This window comes from Channa argus, chromosome 17 (genome assembly GCF_033026475.1).
Source record: "Channa argus isolate prfri chromosome 17, Channa argus male v1.0, whole genome shotgun sequence".
NCBI lineage: Eukaryota > Metazoa > Chordata > Actinopteri > Anabantiformes > Channidae > Channa > Channa argus.
Genome location: NC_090213.1, coordinates 3,820,391 through 3,835,455, shown reverse-complemented (window position 1 = coordinate 3,835,455; position 15,065 = coordinate 3,820,391). Strand labels below are relative to the sequence as shown.

The following is a 15,065-nucleotide window of genomic DNA, read 5'->3' as shown; positions in this document are numbered from 1 at the left end:
AAAAAAAAAATGCGTTAGTGTCTAAAGCACCAGCGCAGAGTTGAGCAACCGGTGGATGAATCCGGACTGAGAGGAGTCTACTTAACTTGGGTGGGGGTGTGGGGGGGTGTTACACAACATAATGTCTCATCACAGGACACACATGGTTTTATTTCTTCAGTCCTTAAAAGTCAGATGGCCGTATACTGTGTGGATCATATGGGACGTAAAGCTTCTCGTGTTTAACAGCAGCTCGTTTCCACAAAATTTATTTCTAGGAAAGTGGGAAAAAAAACGAATCCAGTCGTTTGCAAAACATCTGATGCCTGTTTTGTACTGAAAGTGGTATAAAAGGCATCAAATGAACTGATTTTACACAGCTTTTCTGAAAAAACGGTGTTTTACGCAAAAATACACATGAAAACTGATTTTACTCCACGTTAGAAGGGTTTTAAGTTGGTGCACAGTCTCTAAAAACGTGAAGTTACATAAATAACGAGGCCACCTACTCTGGATTTTAGCTGCCATGTTTTCATCCAGTAAAGCAAAACCCTTTGAAAACACTTGGCTTTGTTTCTTTTGCCCAGGTTGAAAAATCAAACCACTAACGTAACAACAATTAAATTCCACGTGCTCTAAAATAATTTACACGAAATAAATGCTTGAAATACGCGCTTTTCTTTGGAGACACAAAGACAAACGTGCTCTGCGCAGCTGGAGGGAGAACAGGACATTTTAACGAAGCTAAACCTGGTACCTGACTGAAATTAAGCTCCGCTTCTGCGGCGGGACAATCGGGTGAATTAGTTCTAAAATATGACGCGCGCTGTGCGACGATACCTGAAAAACATTAACGCGAATCATCGGTTTTTCGCGTTGCAGCGAGTCACAGGACAAGGAGTTTTCTGTAACAAAGATGTGACTCAATGTCGCTTTCCCAGTTTATTTCCACAATAATTTGTACAATAATAATTCTACTTCACATAAAACATAAATAAAGCAAGAACAATATCCCCACTTCGAATTCACTTATTACCAACAAACACATCATTTGCTTCATATATGTCGCTTACACACTGATCCGTGGCTGGAGTCGAGTCTAGAGGATGGTTAATGATAAAAAAAATTAAAAAAGGGTTTATTGAAAAGCATGAAAAACAATGATGAGCCCAAACCAATCAGCAGTGATGCCACACACCTGTGCCGAGTGAACCCGGACGGACCAATCAGGCGGCCGAATGCTTTGACATCTAAGATACATATAAAACCTGGACATGTGTCCGCGTGAAAGACAGAAAAGACCACGGACAACACATCTTCAGTTAGGGTCTGGGTAAGGAGTGAAGCTGGAGATCCGGTCCGCCTCCCCCCTTTGCCCACAGAGTCAGAGAGCGGGTCCCGGCCTCCTTGGTTTGTGGACCACCAGACGTGCTCCCGCTGCGTCTTTGGCCACGTTTACACAATTTCCGGTTCTGAGTCGATCAAAATGGGCCTGTCGGGCAACAAGTTGGCCGACTGCTCCTTCTTCTGTCCAGCTGCTTCCTTCATCCTGGACGCACGCAAAACAAAAGCAGTGTGTAAATGATTAAATACGCTGAAGGGCCAATTTATTAGGTACCATTGCACCATCCAGACACTTTAGCAACCAACCAACAATTCTATGCTTGTTGTCAAATGTTTTTTTTTCAAAGATTTATGATTTTTTTAAAAAATTGTTTGTTTTTCTTTTCACAAATTCAAAGTGACGCCCGCACTTTTGTCGTCTTTCTATGGTCCGTGTATAACAAGGAGGGATTTGTTTCATAGGATGTTATAAAAATGATTTGTAGCATTTATGACTGTTGACTTGTGTATAGACACCAGATGAAGTCAAACAGCACAATAATTACAACACTTCTACCAGGTGTGAGCTCAGTAGGACATACATGTACTGTAGGACATACATGTACTATGCACGCACCTGTACTGTAAACTCACCTGTACAATCGAATGCACTGCCATGAATTCGACTTCTACAATTCTACTGTCTGTTTATTATTGGGGTCGTGGTGGGCAGTGAAGTGCGTTTAAGACGAGGTGGTTCTGATGTTTTGGCCCCTATTTAAAATGACTGAGTCGGCCAAAACTTTAGAACCACGTCGTGTACGTGACTGGGTTGCAGATACTCGCCTGTGGGGGAACTCGACGTCATCGATGGTGTCCGGCAGCGGCACGCCTCGCGTCTCCGGGAGCAGCAGCACCAAACCTCCACCGACGAAGGCCAGAGAACCTTCCCGGCGCAGCAGAACACAGTGTTAAGCGTCTCAGCAGCTGGAGCTCACGCTTCTCATCCCATTCACTCTCATTACGCGCGTTTTCCGTCAGCGGCGTTTCAGGCTAATTATCAAACACAGCTCACACTGGAAACTCAGCGTTACGGGCAAAGTTGGGATCTTACAATAATTAAAGTATAATGCAGGAAAAAATGACCATCAGCGTTTTTCTGTGGTCTATGTCACAGTGGCATCTGGTGGCTTTGGAAGGCAGCGTGTTTAATCTGAAACTGGCTCAGAAAATCCAAGCTGCACTTCGTCTTTTTAGCCAGCAGGCATCGCAAAGTCTCGTCCTCGTCTCCAGTCCACAGTAATGAATCCCGTTGACTTGTGGGATTATGTAATGGACAGAAGGTTTCCTGCAGTTTGCGTCTCTGTCTCTAACGTGTGATTACATTATTTGATCAAACATGTTCTGTCACATTGTCTCCTAAAAAGGTTTTTATATTTCTCCCCCATTAGGCAAAAACGCTGTAGCTTATTGAGGTTTTGGCAAAAGATTTGTCAGAGCACCACCATTAAGACATCACAAGCATCCATCTGTCTTAAATACTAGTGAAGGACATTTCTGTCTCCCAGAACGGACATCTAGGATTATGTGACATTTTGTGAATAACTACAGATGTTCTGAGTTAAAGAAACACGATGAAACCCACCAAAGATGATGAGCGGCAGCTCCAGCCAGATGACAGCCAGTCTGTAGAGCAGGAAGGGGGCTACGATTCCTCCAACGTCACACAAAGCCGAACAGAACGAGACCCCCAGGTTCCTGTAAAGGGCAGAACAAACCATTTCCAATAGCAGCCACATTTGATTATACATGGACCCTCTCAACACCTTGTTGTTCAGCTTTTCTGCCACCAACAGATGCATTTTTCATTATGAAAATCTAATCAGTTCATCCCTGAGACTGAATGAACATTTGTGCCAAATTTGAAGAACTGAAAATGCGATGGATGGAAGAACAAGCAGAAAACATGAAGTCTGCGGTCACTGTCTGATGCAGAGGCATAAAAACGTCTGATTTATTATTATATGTATGAATTCTGCTGACAGTACACGAAGCAGTAAAAATGACTCCCACCTTTACCAACTGCAAAATGATGTTTATACATAAATGTATAAATAATAATAATACTAATGCACCAAATTCATGCATCGTTTTAAATCGGGCCATTCTGCCTAATCAATACTTTTACTTTTGGTACTTTGACAATAATTCGATGTTAATACGTTTATTTTTACTTTAAGATTCAATGCAGTACTTTCACTTGTACTGACGTGAGAAAACGCAGAATTTCATATCCTTAGCATCTTTTATCTTCCCTGTGAGTATTTTTGACAAAACAGCAACAATGCTGATAATACTGAGATAAGATTTTACCTGACAAACGTCGGGTAGAGCTCAGTGTTCACAAATATGACCATCTCAAAGGTCATGGTGATGCCCAGCCGACCGACACAGGCCACGGCCGTCTTCAACCAGAACATACCTGCGTCAAAACACACACTCAAACAGGTCACGATCCAAAGGCATCGTTCCAAAAGAGCTTTTCGTGTCAGGTGTTTCCTCACTGTCAGGTATGCAAGCGGCGATGAAGCACGAGGCTCCGGCAGCGATGTTGCCGGCGGCGAAGGGAAGGCGTCGGCCGATTCGTTCGATGGTCAAGAGGATGAGGAAGGCGGCCGGAAACTCCACCAGGCCAGACAGGAGGAAGTCGACATAGATGTTTCCTCCCATAATGCCCAGTCTCATGACCAAACCCTGGTAGACAACAGCGCTGGTGAACCTGGATGAGGACGAGTCACAGGGGACGGTGGATTTATGTCCACTGCAAAAACAGCAGTTCGTGTTTAGGTCAAAGCGCAGTGGAAACTCACCAGTTGTAGCTGAGGATGAAAGTGTGTTTTCTCATATTCGGAGTTCTGATCAGGTCCAAGAAGGTGCCGGTGCTGGAGTCAGTGTCATCGTTTGTCAGAGACTACACAATCAAATATTAATTATAAGTATTAGACTTTGCCAGATTCATTTTAGCATATTATACAATTCTGTTGCTGCATCGCCAACAAAGACAGTGAACTGCTGTCTAAACTTTATTTGCAGTTTGGGAAGCACAGATTTTGTTTCTCTGTCTGTCTATAACTGGCTGGATGAAGTGGACACAGTCTGATCGGCAGCTGCTGTACCTCCATGTTTTTGGACAGAGACATCTTGTTTTCTTTGGCAATGTCCTCTGTGATCTTCACAGCTCTGGACTTTTTGTTCTGAGACAGAAGCCATCTTGGAGATTCAGGGATGAACCTGCAGATACAAAACTCAGCTCCTACAGTTGTGTATCACTAGCGTTGGAACACGTGTCTTCACATCTCTAAACTCGATATGTCATTTATACGCAGACTAATAACATAATGCATGAAGAAATTTAAAATATGGAACTAAAACTCACACTAGATCGAGACTTGACATCAGTCCCTTCTGCTCCACCCAGCCCTCCCTCTCCCCACTCTACCTGCTCTTCTACCATCTGGAACACTCTGCACAACCTTTCAGGTTTTAGTCATAAAGCTGCAAAACCTAATACTGAAGCAGAAACAGTTGAAATGCACCAAAATAAGACAAACTCACATAGCTTTAAGCTTTAAGTGGCTGAAACCGAACCTTTTTGCTCAACACGTTTCCAAAAATCTGAATTGAGATGGTCCGAGATGATCCGTAGGATCAGTCTCTACTGAAGCCCGATCCAGGAAACAACTTTGGATCCAAAATGAAGCCAATCAAATTGGTGGTTGTTACCTGAAGGTCTCCCCCTCCCTTCCCTGATCTACTACCTAAAGACAACATCATTTTGCATAATTGTGACCTTTTTCTTTCCACGCCATCAACGCTTTGAAGTTTCCTTTTCATCCCTAACACAGTAGTGATGTACGCAGTGCGTGTTTACAGCCAGAAAAACACTTTGTGTAATGGTTGAGGTTAATTTTTTATAATATTTTTTAAACGGTAAGTTATATTTTGTAGATGTTAAAGTTGAGACCTTTCACTTTGAAAGCCAGTTTCACCTTAGTACTAGACCTCCAACATATTTGGAGGCCGCTTCTTAATTGTAGTTAAGGTCACGTTGAAGGTCTGAATCGTATTTCAAAACGTATTTAATATTTCATGTTTTGCATGAAAGCAACACAAAGAGCGAGTGTGTCTCACCAGTAATAGGACAGCATGAGGATGTAGGGGATGGTGATGACGACCTGTAGCCAGCGCCAGTCAGTGATGAAGTAGGCGAGCAGAGTGAGGAGGAGGAGGCCGACGCTGAAGAACATCTGATACAGTATCCCCACCGTACGTCTGAACTCCACGCCCACGAGCTCTGTGACTGAGAGAGAAGAAAGTCACCTTTACTAGGAAGAGGAACCAGGCTTTGGCTTCGTTGGTGAGAGAGAATCGGTTCTTACTCAGCACATATGCAGCCATCCATCCTCCTTTCACTCCAAACCCGTAGAGGGTTCTGAAAACCAGCAGGGACACATAGTCTGGAGCTATGGCCACAAGGATCCCTGCAATTCCATTCAACACGTTGGAAATCAGGAAGGTAATTTTCCTGCCAAATCTGGGGGCAGAGACACAAACAAGTCTTAAGTGCGTGTATTAAAATGTGGGATGTGTAGCAGCAATGTTTTCATGTCCAATGTTCGGACACTCGGTTCATATGCAGCCAAAATCAAACATGGAAGAGAACTTGGGATCTTTGGGTCTTTACTCTGCAACAGTAACTCGATTTATCGCTTTGTGGTTGTCTCCTCCGAACCAGTCGAGTTGCAGCTTACACGCGTGTCTGTCCACATTCATATTCTAATCAGTTCATCCATGAGTCCAAGTGAACTTTTGTGCCAGATGTGATCCAAGTCCCTCCAGGTGTTTTTGTAATAACAGTGGCACTGGTGAGAATGGGACATGAAGTGACAGCGACTTTGATATTTGAACAGCAAAATCGAATCATTTCAGCCTTCGAGCTAAATTGGACGCTTGCACTAAATTCAAGGAAGGTGCTGTGTTCACAAGGACGGGGGAGGGACAACTCTGACAACACAATCCTTTTTGGTAACGACTGTCACCTGAAAACGGGCTAATCAGTCGTTCAGACTCACCTGTCGGCCAGGTAACCTATAGTGATGCTCCCAACCAGGAAGCCTGCGTTGACGGTGGCCTGGTACATGTCCACCAACCATCCCTTTGAACACACCAAGTCAAACTAAGACAGACACAGAAGTTAGAAATTGTGTGCATGTTTGTGACCAACATGAACCGAACGTGAACCCGTTACTAACCTCAGTAACAACGGACTTTCTTCCCTCATAGTCGTACTCCCAGCCAGCCTTGCAGGCAGTTGTGGGAGTTTTGCTGAAGTCCAGTTCTTCGGGGTCACAGGTGAACATTGTGCTGTTCCAGTCCACCTCGTACTGCTCACAGCTGCTGCGCTGCGGGACTCCAGAGCTGTTGATCAAAGGCGCCGTCAGCCTGCGACTCTCTGCCAGGCTCCAGTCACATGTCTGCCTCCACTCCATCACCTCCGAGTCCCGGCACCAGTGATCCGGGGTGAAACCCTGGAAGACGATGCCAACATACACGCCCGCAAAAGGCAACGATGACACACAGAGCAGGGCGAAGATGCGCTTCTGACAGCGGCCGAACTTTCCAGCTTCTTCCAGGACATCATCATAAGTGGTCATGGTTGGAGAGAGTTGATTGTCTTGTAGCGGAGACCAGTTTCACAGAGCAAGAGTCTGCAGCCCTCCCAGTGTGTGCAGTGTCTGACTTTACTGCTGAGTGACAAATGAATGCTTCATTTTTGGGGTTTTAACACATCGAGGAGGAGCAAAGGTCCACACATTGATGCCCTGCAGGGAGTGCAGTGGAGCATTAAAACCGGTTATTCAGCCGCCTCCGTGTGGCTCTATAGCCACAGACGGGTGTCTATTAACATAAATGCGCCAACATAGAGAAATGATTCAGCCCATCTCTGTACAGTATGTACTGCACGTGTCCGAACACACTCAGCAATGCCGTCAATCAGTTAATGCTGACATGTTGTTTCTGGGAATCTGTTAGACTTTGAAGATTATGTAAGAGGAGTTAAATTGTGAAAGTCTTCTCAAGGGAGGAGAAAACTACGCTGGGCTCTGCTAATAAAACCTGTCAGACGTGGCTGAGGGGTCTCTGCATTGTTGCCAAGCACTTGTGCTACTTGCATTTGGGAACCGGAGAGTTAAACTCTCAGCGACACTGTGCTCATAGTGCACATGCCTGTTGATAGACCACCAGCGTGAGTCCGCCAGCTGGTTGGGCGTCCACATTCTCCGCAGACAAACAGAGATGATGCTGACATGAGGAGAGGGGAACGTTTTTCTTTTCTAATTAGAGACAAATAAGGGGAAAACTCACTCTGGAAAAGAAGTGATTCAAAACTGAAACATTTGATTCGATTGGATTATGGAGGAACCGGAGCACCGGGTCCAAGAAGTCGGGGGGGGGAGGGGTCCTGGGCCACAGACCTCAGTTTAAACACACAGACCAAAAATAGACATGAACTGACAGAAAGAGACGGAAAATGACCAAAAAAAGGATTCGTATGGACCAATGAGTTTACACTAAGATGCCAGCAAAAATGACAGGATGTTATCAGACAAAAAAAGAAATGACCAACGTAAACACAATTATCCTTAAAACAACAACAGCTAAAAGAGATAGAAAAGTACTGTTGAAGAGGCACAATGTGACCAAAAAGTCAACACAGACTGAGCAAAGATGGCCAGACACACAAAAAAAAGACAATTATTCTGAAAGGTCAAAGGCAAAGACAACAAAAGTGACAGAAACTTTCTCCATGACCAGCGTTAATGCGTCAGGGTTGTTCTCCTCTAGACCACTAAAGTTACACTTTCATGTCTATTCAGTGCTTTATTCAAATCAGTTCATCCATGAGATCAATGGGATGTTTGTGCCACATGTAATGAAATTCCCTACGGACATTAATAAGAAATCATGTTGACGAGAATACGCGGACATAAGCAGTGACTCTAAACTTTGACGAGCAAAAGCTGGACAGTTCCTGCTAAGCAGTTTATCCTTGAGTCCAAGTGGATGTTTGTGCCAAATTTGAACTCATTCCCTCGAGTCACGGCTGAGATATCGCGTTCACAAAAAGTCCCGAAGGTTTCACATTCACAAGAAATGAGGAACATGAGGTGACAGTGAGCTTGACCTTTGACCCTCCCCATCCCAAATAGAGTCAGTTCATCTTTGAGTGCTGTTGGATGTTTGTGTTAAATACAAAGAAATTCATTAGCGGCACAAACTGGTCAAAGACTGAAAAAGCTATTCCCAAAAATGGACCATAAAGACACAATGACTAATTCATTTTCAAATGCTTTCAGACAAGTTCTACACAAGTCTTTTAAACGTTCATAAGTAAAATGAAAGAAGAGTCATTATTTCCTAGAAGTGATTGAATTTTAAACAAAAGAGCATCTTTCAAAGCACATGATTAAAACAACAATATTAAACAGTGGATCTCTTATTTATTCAAATAATGCAGTTTATTCTTTACATCAATCCATTTTTTTAAATAGGAAAACAGGCAAAGAGCTGAAAAACATCATCAGACAACATAACTTACACCAACTAAAACATATTAATGATCTCCCATAGTACCAAATAGTCACAGAAAAGGTCTTGTGCTTTTTTTTCCCCCCCTAACGTCGCAGTAGCAAAAAAAAGCACAAGAGTGCGTCGTTTGCTCGAGTACCCTTCACGCAGAAACACAACAGAAACACACTTAATGCAACAATGGAAAACAGACTTCACATAAAAAATAAAAAAAAAATCCTCCCAAATACAAATGAACGCTTTATATTCCAGTTCAAACCTCCCAACAGGGCCATGATTTCAGAGTAAGTTGCAGGAATATTTAGAATATTTCCCTAATCAAAAAGAATTTCACGCAGCAATTATTTTAGTTATTTGCCGATATGGTTTTTCTACAAGAGACTAACAAATGAATGATAAGTCAGACTTTAGTGCAAGTTTTGAATAAGCCACTGATTCCTTTTTTCTGATCCCAGAGATAATTTAACAAGAAGGGTGGGAAAAACGATGTTGCTTCTTATTTGATTGTGTTACATTCATCTCTTACACTATGGCACAACCCAAACTCATCCATATAAAATACTGATGTTTCCAGATGCCAGTTCAACAAGTAGAAATTCAGTAGAAATACCCTGAACGGTAAAACATCTTTGTGGATTGAGAAACACTTCATCAACATGACAGTTTAATTATTATTAGAGTTTCTGTGGCTTGAATACTAAGAAACATAGGTGAATCTACCTTCAGTCCCTTTTATACCAACAGAGTACAACACAATGTGCTGAACAATCTGTGTACTTTCTGTCATCGTGAATGTCCGTGAATCGATGTGCGCTGTCCCAACGTTCACCATTAGTTTGGAGGAATGTATTGAGACCGTGGACTGTTTAATTCTTTCTTTCAGTTTGTGTATGCAGATGAACATGAGATCCAAAAAGCTGCAACACAGTTTGATCAGACAGACAACAGAATCCAAACCGACAAACAAACATAAGAAAATTAATAACTAATGTGAAGAAATGCATGATGCCTTGGGATGGAACCAATAAATATTTCCATTATTATTATTATTTTTTTCCATTCATTTATCACTTTTTCTTTTGGTTGGTTAAAGAAAGTAGGAAACCATTTGCAGGTCACATCTTCAAGAGTGTTATTACCTTAGCAACAATGCAAATCCCCCAAAATAGCTTTTACCCTAAGAAAACCAGCAAATTGTCACATGTGAGAATCTGAAACCAATCAAGTACCAACTACTACACTTCCTCAAACATACACCTAAGGTCCACTAATGTTTTTACAGTGTGCATTTCATGGTCTTCATTGTCAGATCGTTTGCTCAGTAGTTTTCTTTATGTTTATTCAGTAGTTAATAGGCTTCTTTTCTCCATATTTTTGGCTTTTAGATTGATGTTTGAAAATGTCACCTCAGCCTATTGTTTACCATTTCCTGATATACAAAACGCTATTTCTTAATATTCAGTTAACTGGTGCAGACACCAGAGAGGATAAAATACTGCAAAGTGTGTAAATTATTCATTTTGACTGAGTACTACTTGAGCCTCTAAAACAAGAGGAGCACATTTTTTTACCAAAACTAAAACAGTTCAGATAGTTGTGAGTCTACAAATTCACCAACATTTTAACTGAGTGAACAAAAAAAAACAACAATCAATGACTTTAGTTGGGATATGTAAAAACAATGTTCAAGTCAAATGGCATTCGAATACTCTCTGTTTATACTGTGTCAAATTATCACGTGGGAAAACAGCAATAAAAAAAATCATAGTTAACCAAAAAATAACATTTCCCTGGCTTTTCAATCATTACTGACATCCTCTGTGAAAACAATGGCTTAATAATTAAAGCTGAAAATGCTACCTGGATTCTTGATGGATGCTCCACTTCTTTCTTTTGTCTTATCACATGCATTTGGCTAAAACAGGCTGATTTCTGCACTGCAAAAACTTGGCTTTACGGAGTTAAAATCTCACTTTTGACACAGCAACAATCACAGCTACAATGACCTGAAAACCCCAATGGTGCCTTCAATGTACACGAGCATGAGAAGTGGAGAATCATTCCCAACTTCCATACGATGTAATATAATGCTAGTGGTGGCTGGAGACATATGGCTTCGGTGGTGGTGATGGGTGGGTACACTTCAAGACCAACGTGATCTAAACTTCTGTCTTAAGCTACAGTTTACACTTCCGTCCTCAGCAACCATCCATTCACACTTAAGGCCATCTCTATTTTATATAATATGTACAGATATTCATTCCAGACAACCATTTAAATAATCTTAAAAACAAATATATCAGCAATTCACCGGTGAAGATGATGACAAACAAACAAATCATCCACTTTATAGAACATCATCTATGTACACTGTCTCTAATTAAAACAAGACAAAAATCAATCTGCCGTCGGACGTAGTTTATCAATGAAAACCTGTAGGAAGTAAATTAATCATCAGAAAGACATCAAAGAAAAGCTGCTATTATAGCAACAGTAAAAAAAAAGAAAAATGTGGGTCTTCATTCCCTTTATGAAACAACACAAGCAGATGCTTCACTGCCTACTGCTAGAGACAGTTACTTTCTGTGATAGCAATCACTCTGGTTATTGAGCTACTTCGCTGTACAGATCACCACAGTTATCAAATACAGTCCACAAATCAACCTCAAAAGCTGTTTTATAGTCTTCAGACATATAGGACGTATTGGTAAGCGATGCTAAAATAAAGTGCTAAACTAAGGGCTCAGCTTCATTTCAAAACACTAGAAGAGAACAAAGTAAATTAAAACAAAAAAACTATTTTTGTATCGTTTCTGTGATGCAACTCTCTACAGAGTCAATACACAGAGAAAGATGCCGCATGAGCTTCTTTGGTTGATTTCTAGTGTGAGCAGGCCTGTCAGGTCTCAATTTGATAAATGTGGTAAGAGTGAAGCAGTGAAGCAGAAAATGTTTCAATTCAATATTAGGAAAGAAAATAGGTCAAATAAGTCAAAGGTCACCTGAAGAAGATTCTTAAGAATTAGCTGTTAATAAATAAGAAACCTATGTGGTAATGGCGACAGTCTGTAGACTGTGGACTTTAGAGAGTCTGAGCACGTCAGGTAAAAGTGTGCAGTCTCAGAAAAAAAAAAAAAAAGAAAAAAAAATCCCCACAAAGAGAAGAAAAGTTTCTGCTTTCAATATGCTGTTGGTGTTTCACTGCTGTTGCTATCATGGAGACATTCACTGAGAGAGAAGAGTTCCAATTGGATAGTGCAGCGGGAATGAGGAGGAAGTGACCTCACACCCTGAGGAGGTCCTCGTCACTATCGTCCTCATCCCGTTGGTTGGCTGCCGTCTTTTTACCGTGGTTAAGGCCTGAAGACCGAGATCTGCTGCTCTTCCTCTTTCTGTCGGACTCGTCCAGGAGGCCGACCAGGTCCTCGTCACTCTCCTCCTGGAATGACAAACTACTGTGAGCTCTAGGACAATACCAGATTCTGTCTTGTATTTTTGTCCACCCCAGCCTGCTGGTTTAAAGCTGGTTTCCTTTGTGACAGCTGGACACGACATGAGACCCGAGTCAGACCAGAGTTAGGGTTGGATGCTGGTAATGATTCAATAATGACACAATAACAGTACACACCTGTAGGAAGGCACTGCGATGGGCCACCGACTGCCTGGAGAGTCCAGAGGATTTGACCACTCGCACCCCTGGGACGCTCAGCACCTCGTCCTCACTGTCATCGTCCTGCTCATCCAGAGAGAACGAGCGCAGACCGTCGGTGTTTACTGGCTTGGTCGTAATGTGACCGTTGGCGTGGTTACTCTTGCCCCGCTGGGAGGCTGAAGAAGAGGATGCCGGCGGCACTTCAAGCTCCTCCATCAGCCACTCCATCTCCTCTTCACCCCCTTCTTCGTCCATGTTGACCTGAGGATTTAAGACAAAGTTGACACAAACAACAAGTTGAACCACTGCTTACAGGATAGATGTACTCAGATGTACTGTGATAGCAGCATGTGATCCTACATGTTCTATTTTTGTGGATGCCACATCGCAAAGGCAACAGCGCAAGAAGCTAATATATGTCCTACTAAATTATATGCTGCATCATTAAAAAGCTGAGAGTTTCCATTCATTCATTCATTCATCTGATCAACGTACCTTGGAATATTTATAGGAGATCTGGTTTCCTCTCCTACAGCAACCAGCAACCTTCTGCATGACTAGCTCCCTGAAAGACACAGAGAGGCAGAGACAGTCAAACTATTTTGAAACCCTCAAAATACAATGCAGCAAAATGGAGTCAAAGACTGCGTTTTCACCTCCTCTCTCTTTTGTGCAGTAAGAGCCCCAGCAGACTAACACACAGACCCACCAGCAGGACACTCAACAGCAACCCAACTGCATGGCTCCGCTTAGAAAAAGCTGCCGAGTTGTCGGCATCGTGTGGCTGTCCATCAACAGTTCTGTAAGACAATGTAGGAAGCAGACTTACACATTAACAATGTAATTGGTGGCTGACGTAAAAACTCAATTCCAGGTATTTTAACCGACTTTACTCACGTTAGACCACACACAGCATCCGTGTGCCACATGAAGAGATACTGGCATTCATCTGTCTCCAGCCAAAACTCAGGGATGCCTATGCCTGATGATGGGTTACAGTGGAACATAATGGTGGATGACACCATTTTGGTTTTCTCCCGCCCACACTGTGACTCAGAGGGCACCGTCACTTCCAGGTCGCCCCCTGAGGGAAAGTAGAGAGGTTGTGGGCATGGAATTAATGGTAAGAGAATGCGTGGGATTGTGCAGTGCACATACTAACTAGAATCAAAGGGTTTCACGCCATAACCACTGTAAGTTCTTAAAAACATCACTTTCAGCATAACTGTCAAAGATCGGCTCAGTATAAATTACAATGACGGCATGTTAAAAGTTGCACGTTGCCAAGCTGTGTTACTCTGCTCCGTGAGGTAGCAGACTAATGTTACAGCAGTAATAATTGGAAACATGATTCCATTATGTTAACAAGAACATACTAAGAATTAGCATCGAGTACACTAATACATTTCAGCTGACATGTTACTCATTGTATATTAGCACTTTCAGTATAGACAACTACACTCGTTACTGTCATTTTACGAGTTAAATTGTATGTTTGCTAATTTCACATTCCTTTCTTTGGTGTCTGTTGAGCCCTGAGGACTCTGCTTACACCAGGGTCCAGGTACTACAAATATAAATTACCTTTAACGTAGTACTTGGCTTTGCTGGAGGAGCCAATCCTGCGCCTGTATGATCCGTTGAGTTTGACCTGGCAAATGTTGGCACCAACACAGCTGGGAAAGGAGTTATTGGTGATGCCGGACAACTGGATGTGGTAGATGTAGCGGTCGCCATTGGAACGGATGTCTCCAGACGACTGATGGTGGCTAAGAAGAAAAGAAGGTTTTTATTTTTAATTTTTTTTAAAAAAGGACTGTGACACACTGAGCCAGAGCTAAAGCCCTACCACTAACAAAGACCTGCGATGGCTCATACTGACTTCGTCCTGGCTGAAAAGTAGCACTACAACACACTGCAAAGAGGAGAGCTGACGAGCTTGTAGCACTGCACGTCTGCTCTAATGGCCGTGTACGTACAAAGTGGGAACAAAGAAGCACCAGCTTGCTGTTTTCACACTGCTCTTATGTTCATTCTGCTTCTCATTCTATTATAATGTATGAGCACACAGTCAGGTTTACTTTTCTTCCCTCTGCTAAACTAAAAATGACACATTTATTCATCACTTGACACATGACATTGCAGGGTACTGGGAGCAGGGTTAGGACACAGGTGGACCACGTGTTACCTGAAGTAGAGTGCTCCCAGGCTGAGGGTGACTCCAGTGTCAGGTATCTGTATTGTCCCATTCTCCATCAGCACCTCAAGTGGCTTCACCGCACACGCCCACCGAGTCTCCCAGCCAATCACAAACTCACATGTCGCCTCACTGACACTGGTCACACAAAAAGAGTTAGCATGCATCATTATCATGGATCCAAGTTAAAGTATATCACTTGGTATTTAGCAGTTCATAAATACTTTGAAATCTATTTTTCAAACACTAGTTTGGAATTAACGA

At 42.5% G+C, this 15,065-nt stretch overlaps 2 protein-coding genes across 3 annotated transcripts in view; both read right to left on the bottom strand.

Annotated features, from left to right (window-relative positions):
• Positions 1 to 43: 43 nt before the first annotated feature.
• LOC137102155 (solute carrier family 22 member 2-like) lies at positions 44 to 7,514 on the bottom strand. 2 transcript variants are annotated; one of them, XR_010911199.1, is made up of 12 exons: positions 6,615 to 7,514; positions 6,435 to 6,538; positions 5,742 to 5,896; positions 5,494 to 5,662; positions 4,479 to 4,593; positions 4,173 to 4,273; positions 3,867 to 4,081; positions 3,676 to 3,784; positions 2,948 to 3,060; positions 2,149 to 2,248; positions 1,178 to 1,528; positions 44 to 1,078 (listed from the first exon to the last, which is right to left on the bottom strand). XR_010911199.1 is itself a non-coding variant. In XM_067481361.1 (11 exons), the coding sequence occupies exons 1-11, from the start codon at positions 7,014 to 7,016 to the stop codon at positions 1,435 to 1,437; spliced, it is 1,677 nt and encodes a 558-aa protein (XP_067337462.1). In that variant the 5' UTR covers positions 7,017 to 7,514; the 3' UTR covers positions 44 to 1,434. The 2 variants fall into 2 exon arrangements, 1 of the variants encoding a protein (XP_067337462.1); XM_067481361.1 differs by having other exon boundaries at positions 44 to 1,528.
• Positions 7,515 to 9,619: 2,105 nt separating this feature from the next.
• Positions 9,620 to 15,065, bottom strand: part of igf2r (insulin-like growth factor 2 receptor) — a 42,420-nt gene continuing 36,974 nt past the window's right edge. Inside the window, exons 45-51 of the mRNA XM_067481358.1 lie at positions 14,793 to 14,939; positions 14,189 to 14,373; positions 13,502 to 13,688; positions 13,261 to 13,404; positions 13,100 to 13,169; positions 12,581 to 12,865; positions 9,620 to 12,391 (exon numbers count right to left, since the gene is read on the bottom strand). Of these exons, the coding sequence (XP_067337459.1) occupies positions 12,236 to 12,391; positions 12,581 to 12,865; positions 13,100 to 13,169; positions 13,261 to 13,404; positions 13,502 to 13,688; positions 14,189 to 14,373; positions 14,793 to 14,939 (1,174 nt within the window). The 3' untranslated portion in view covers positions 9,620 to 12,235. The remainder of the gene's footprint in view (positions 12,392 to 12,580; positions 12,866 to 13,099; positions 13,170 to 13,260; positions 13,405 to 13,501; positions 13,689 to 14,188; positions 14,374 to 14,792; positions 14,940 to 15,065) is intronic.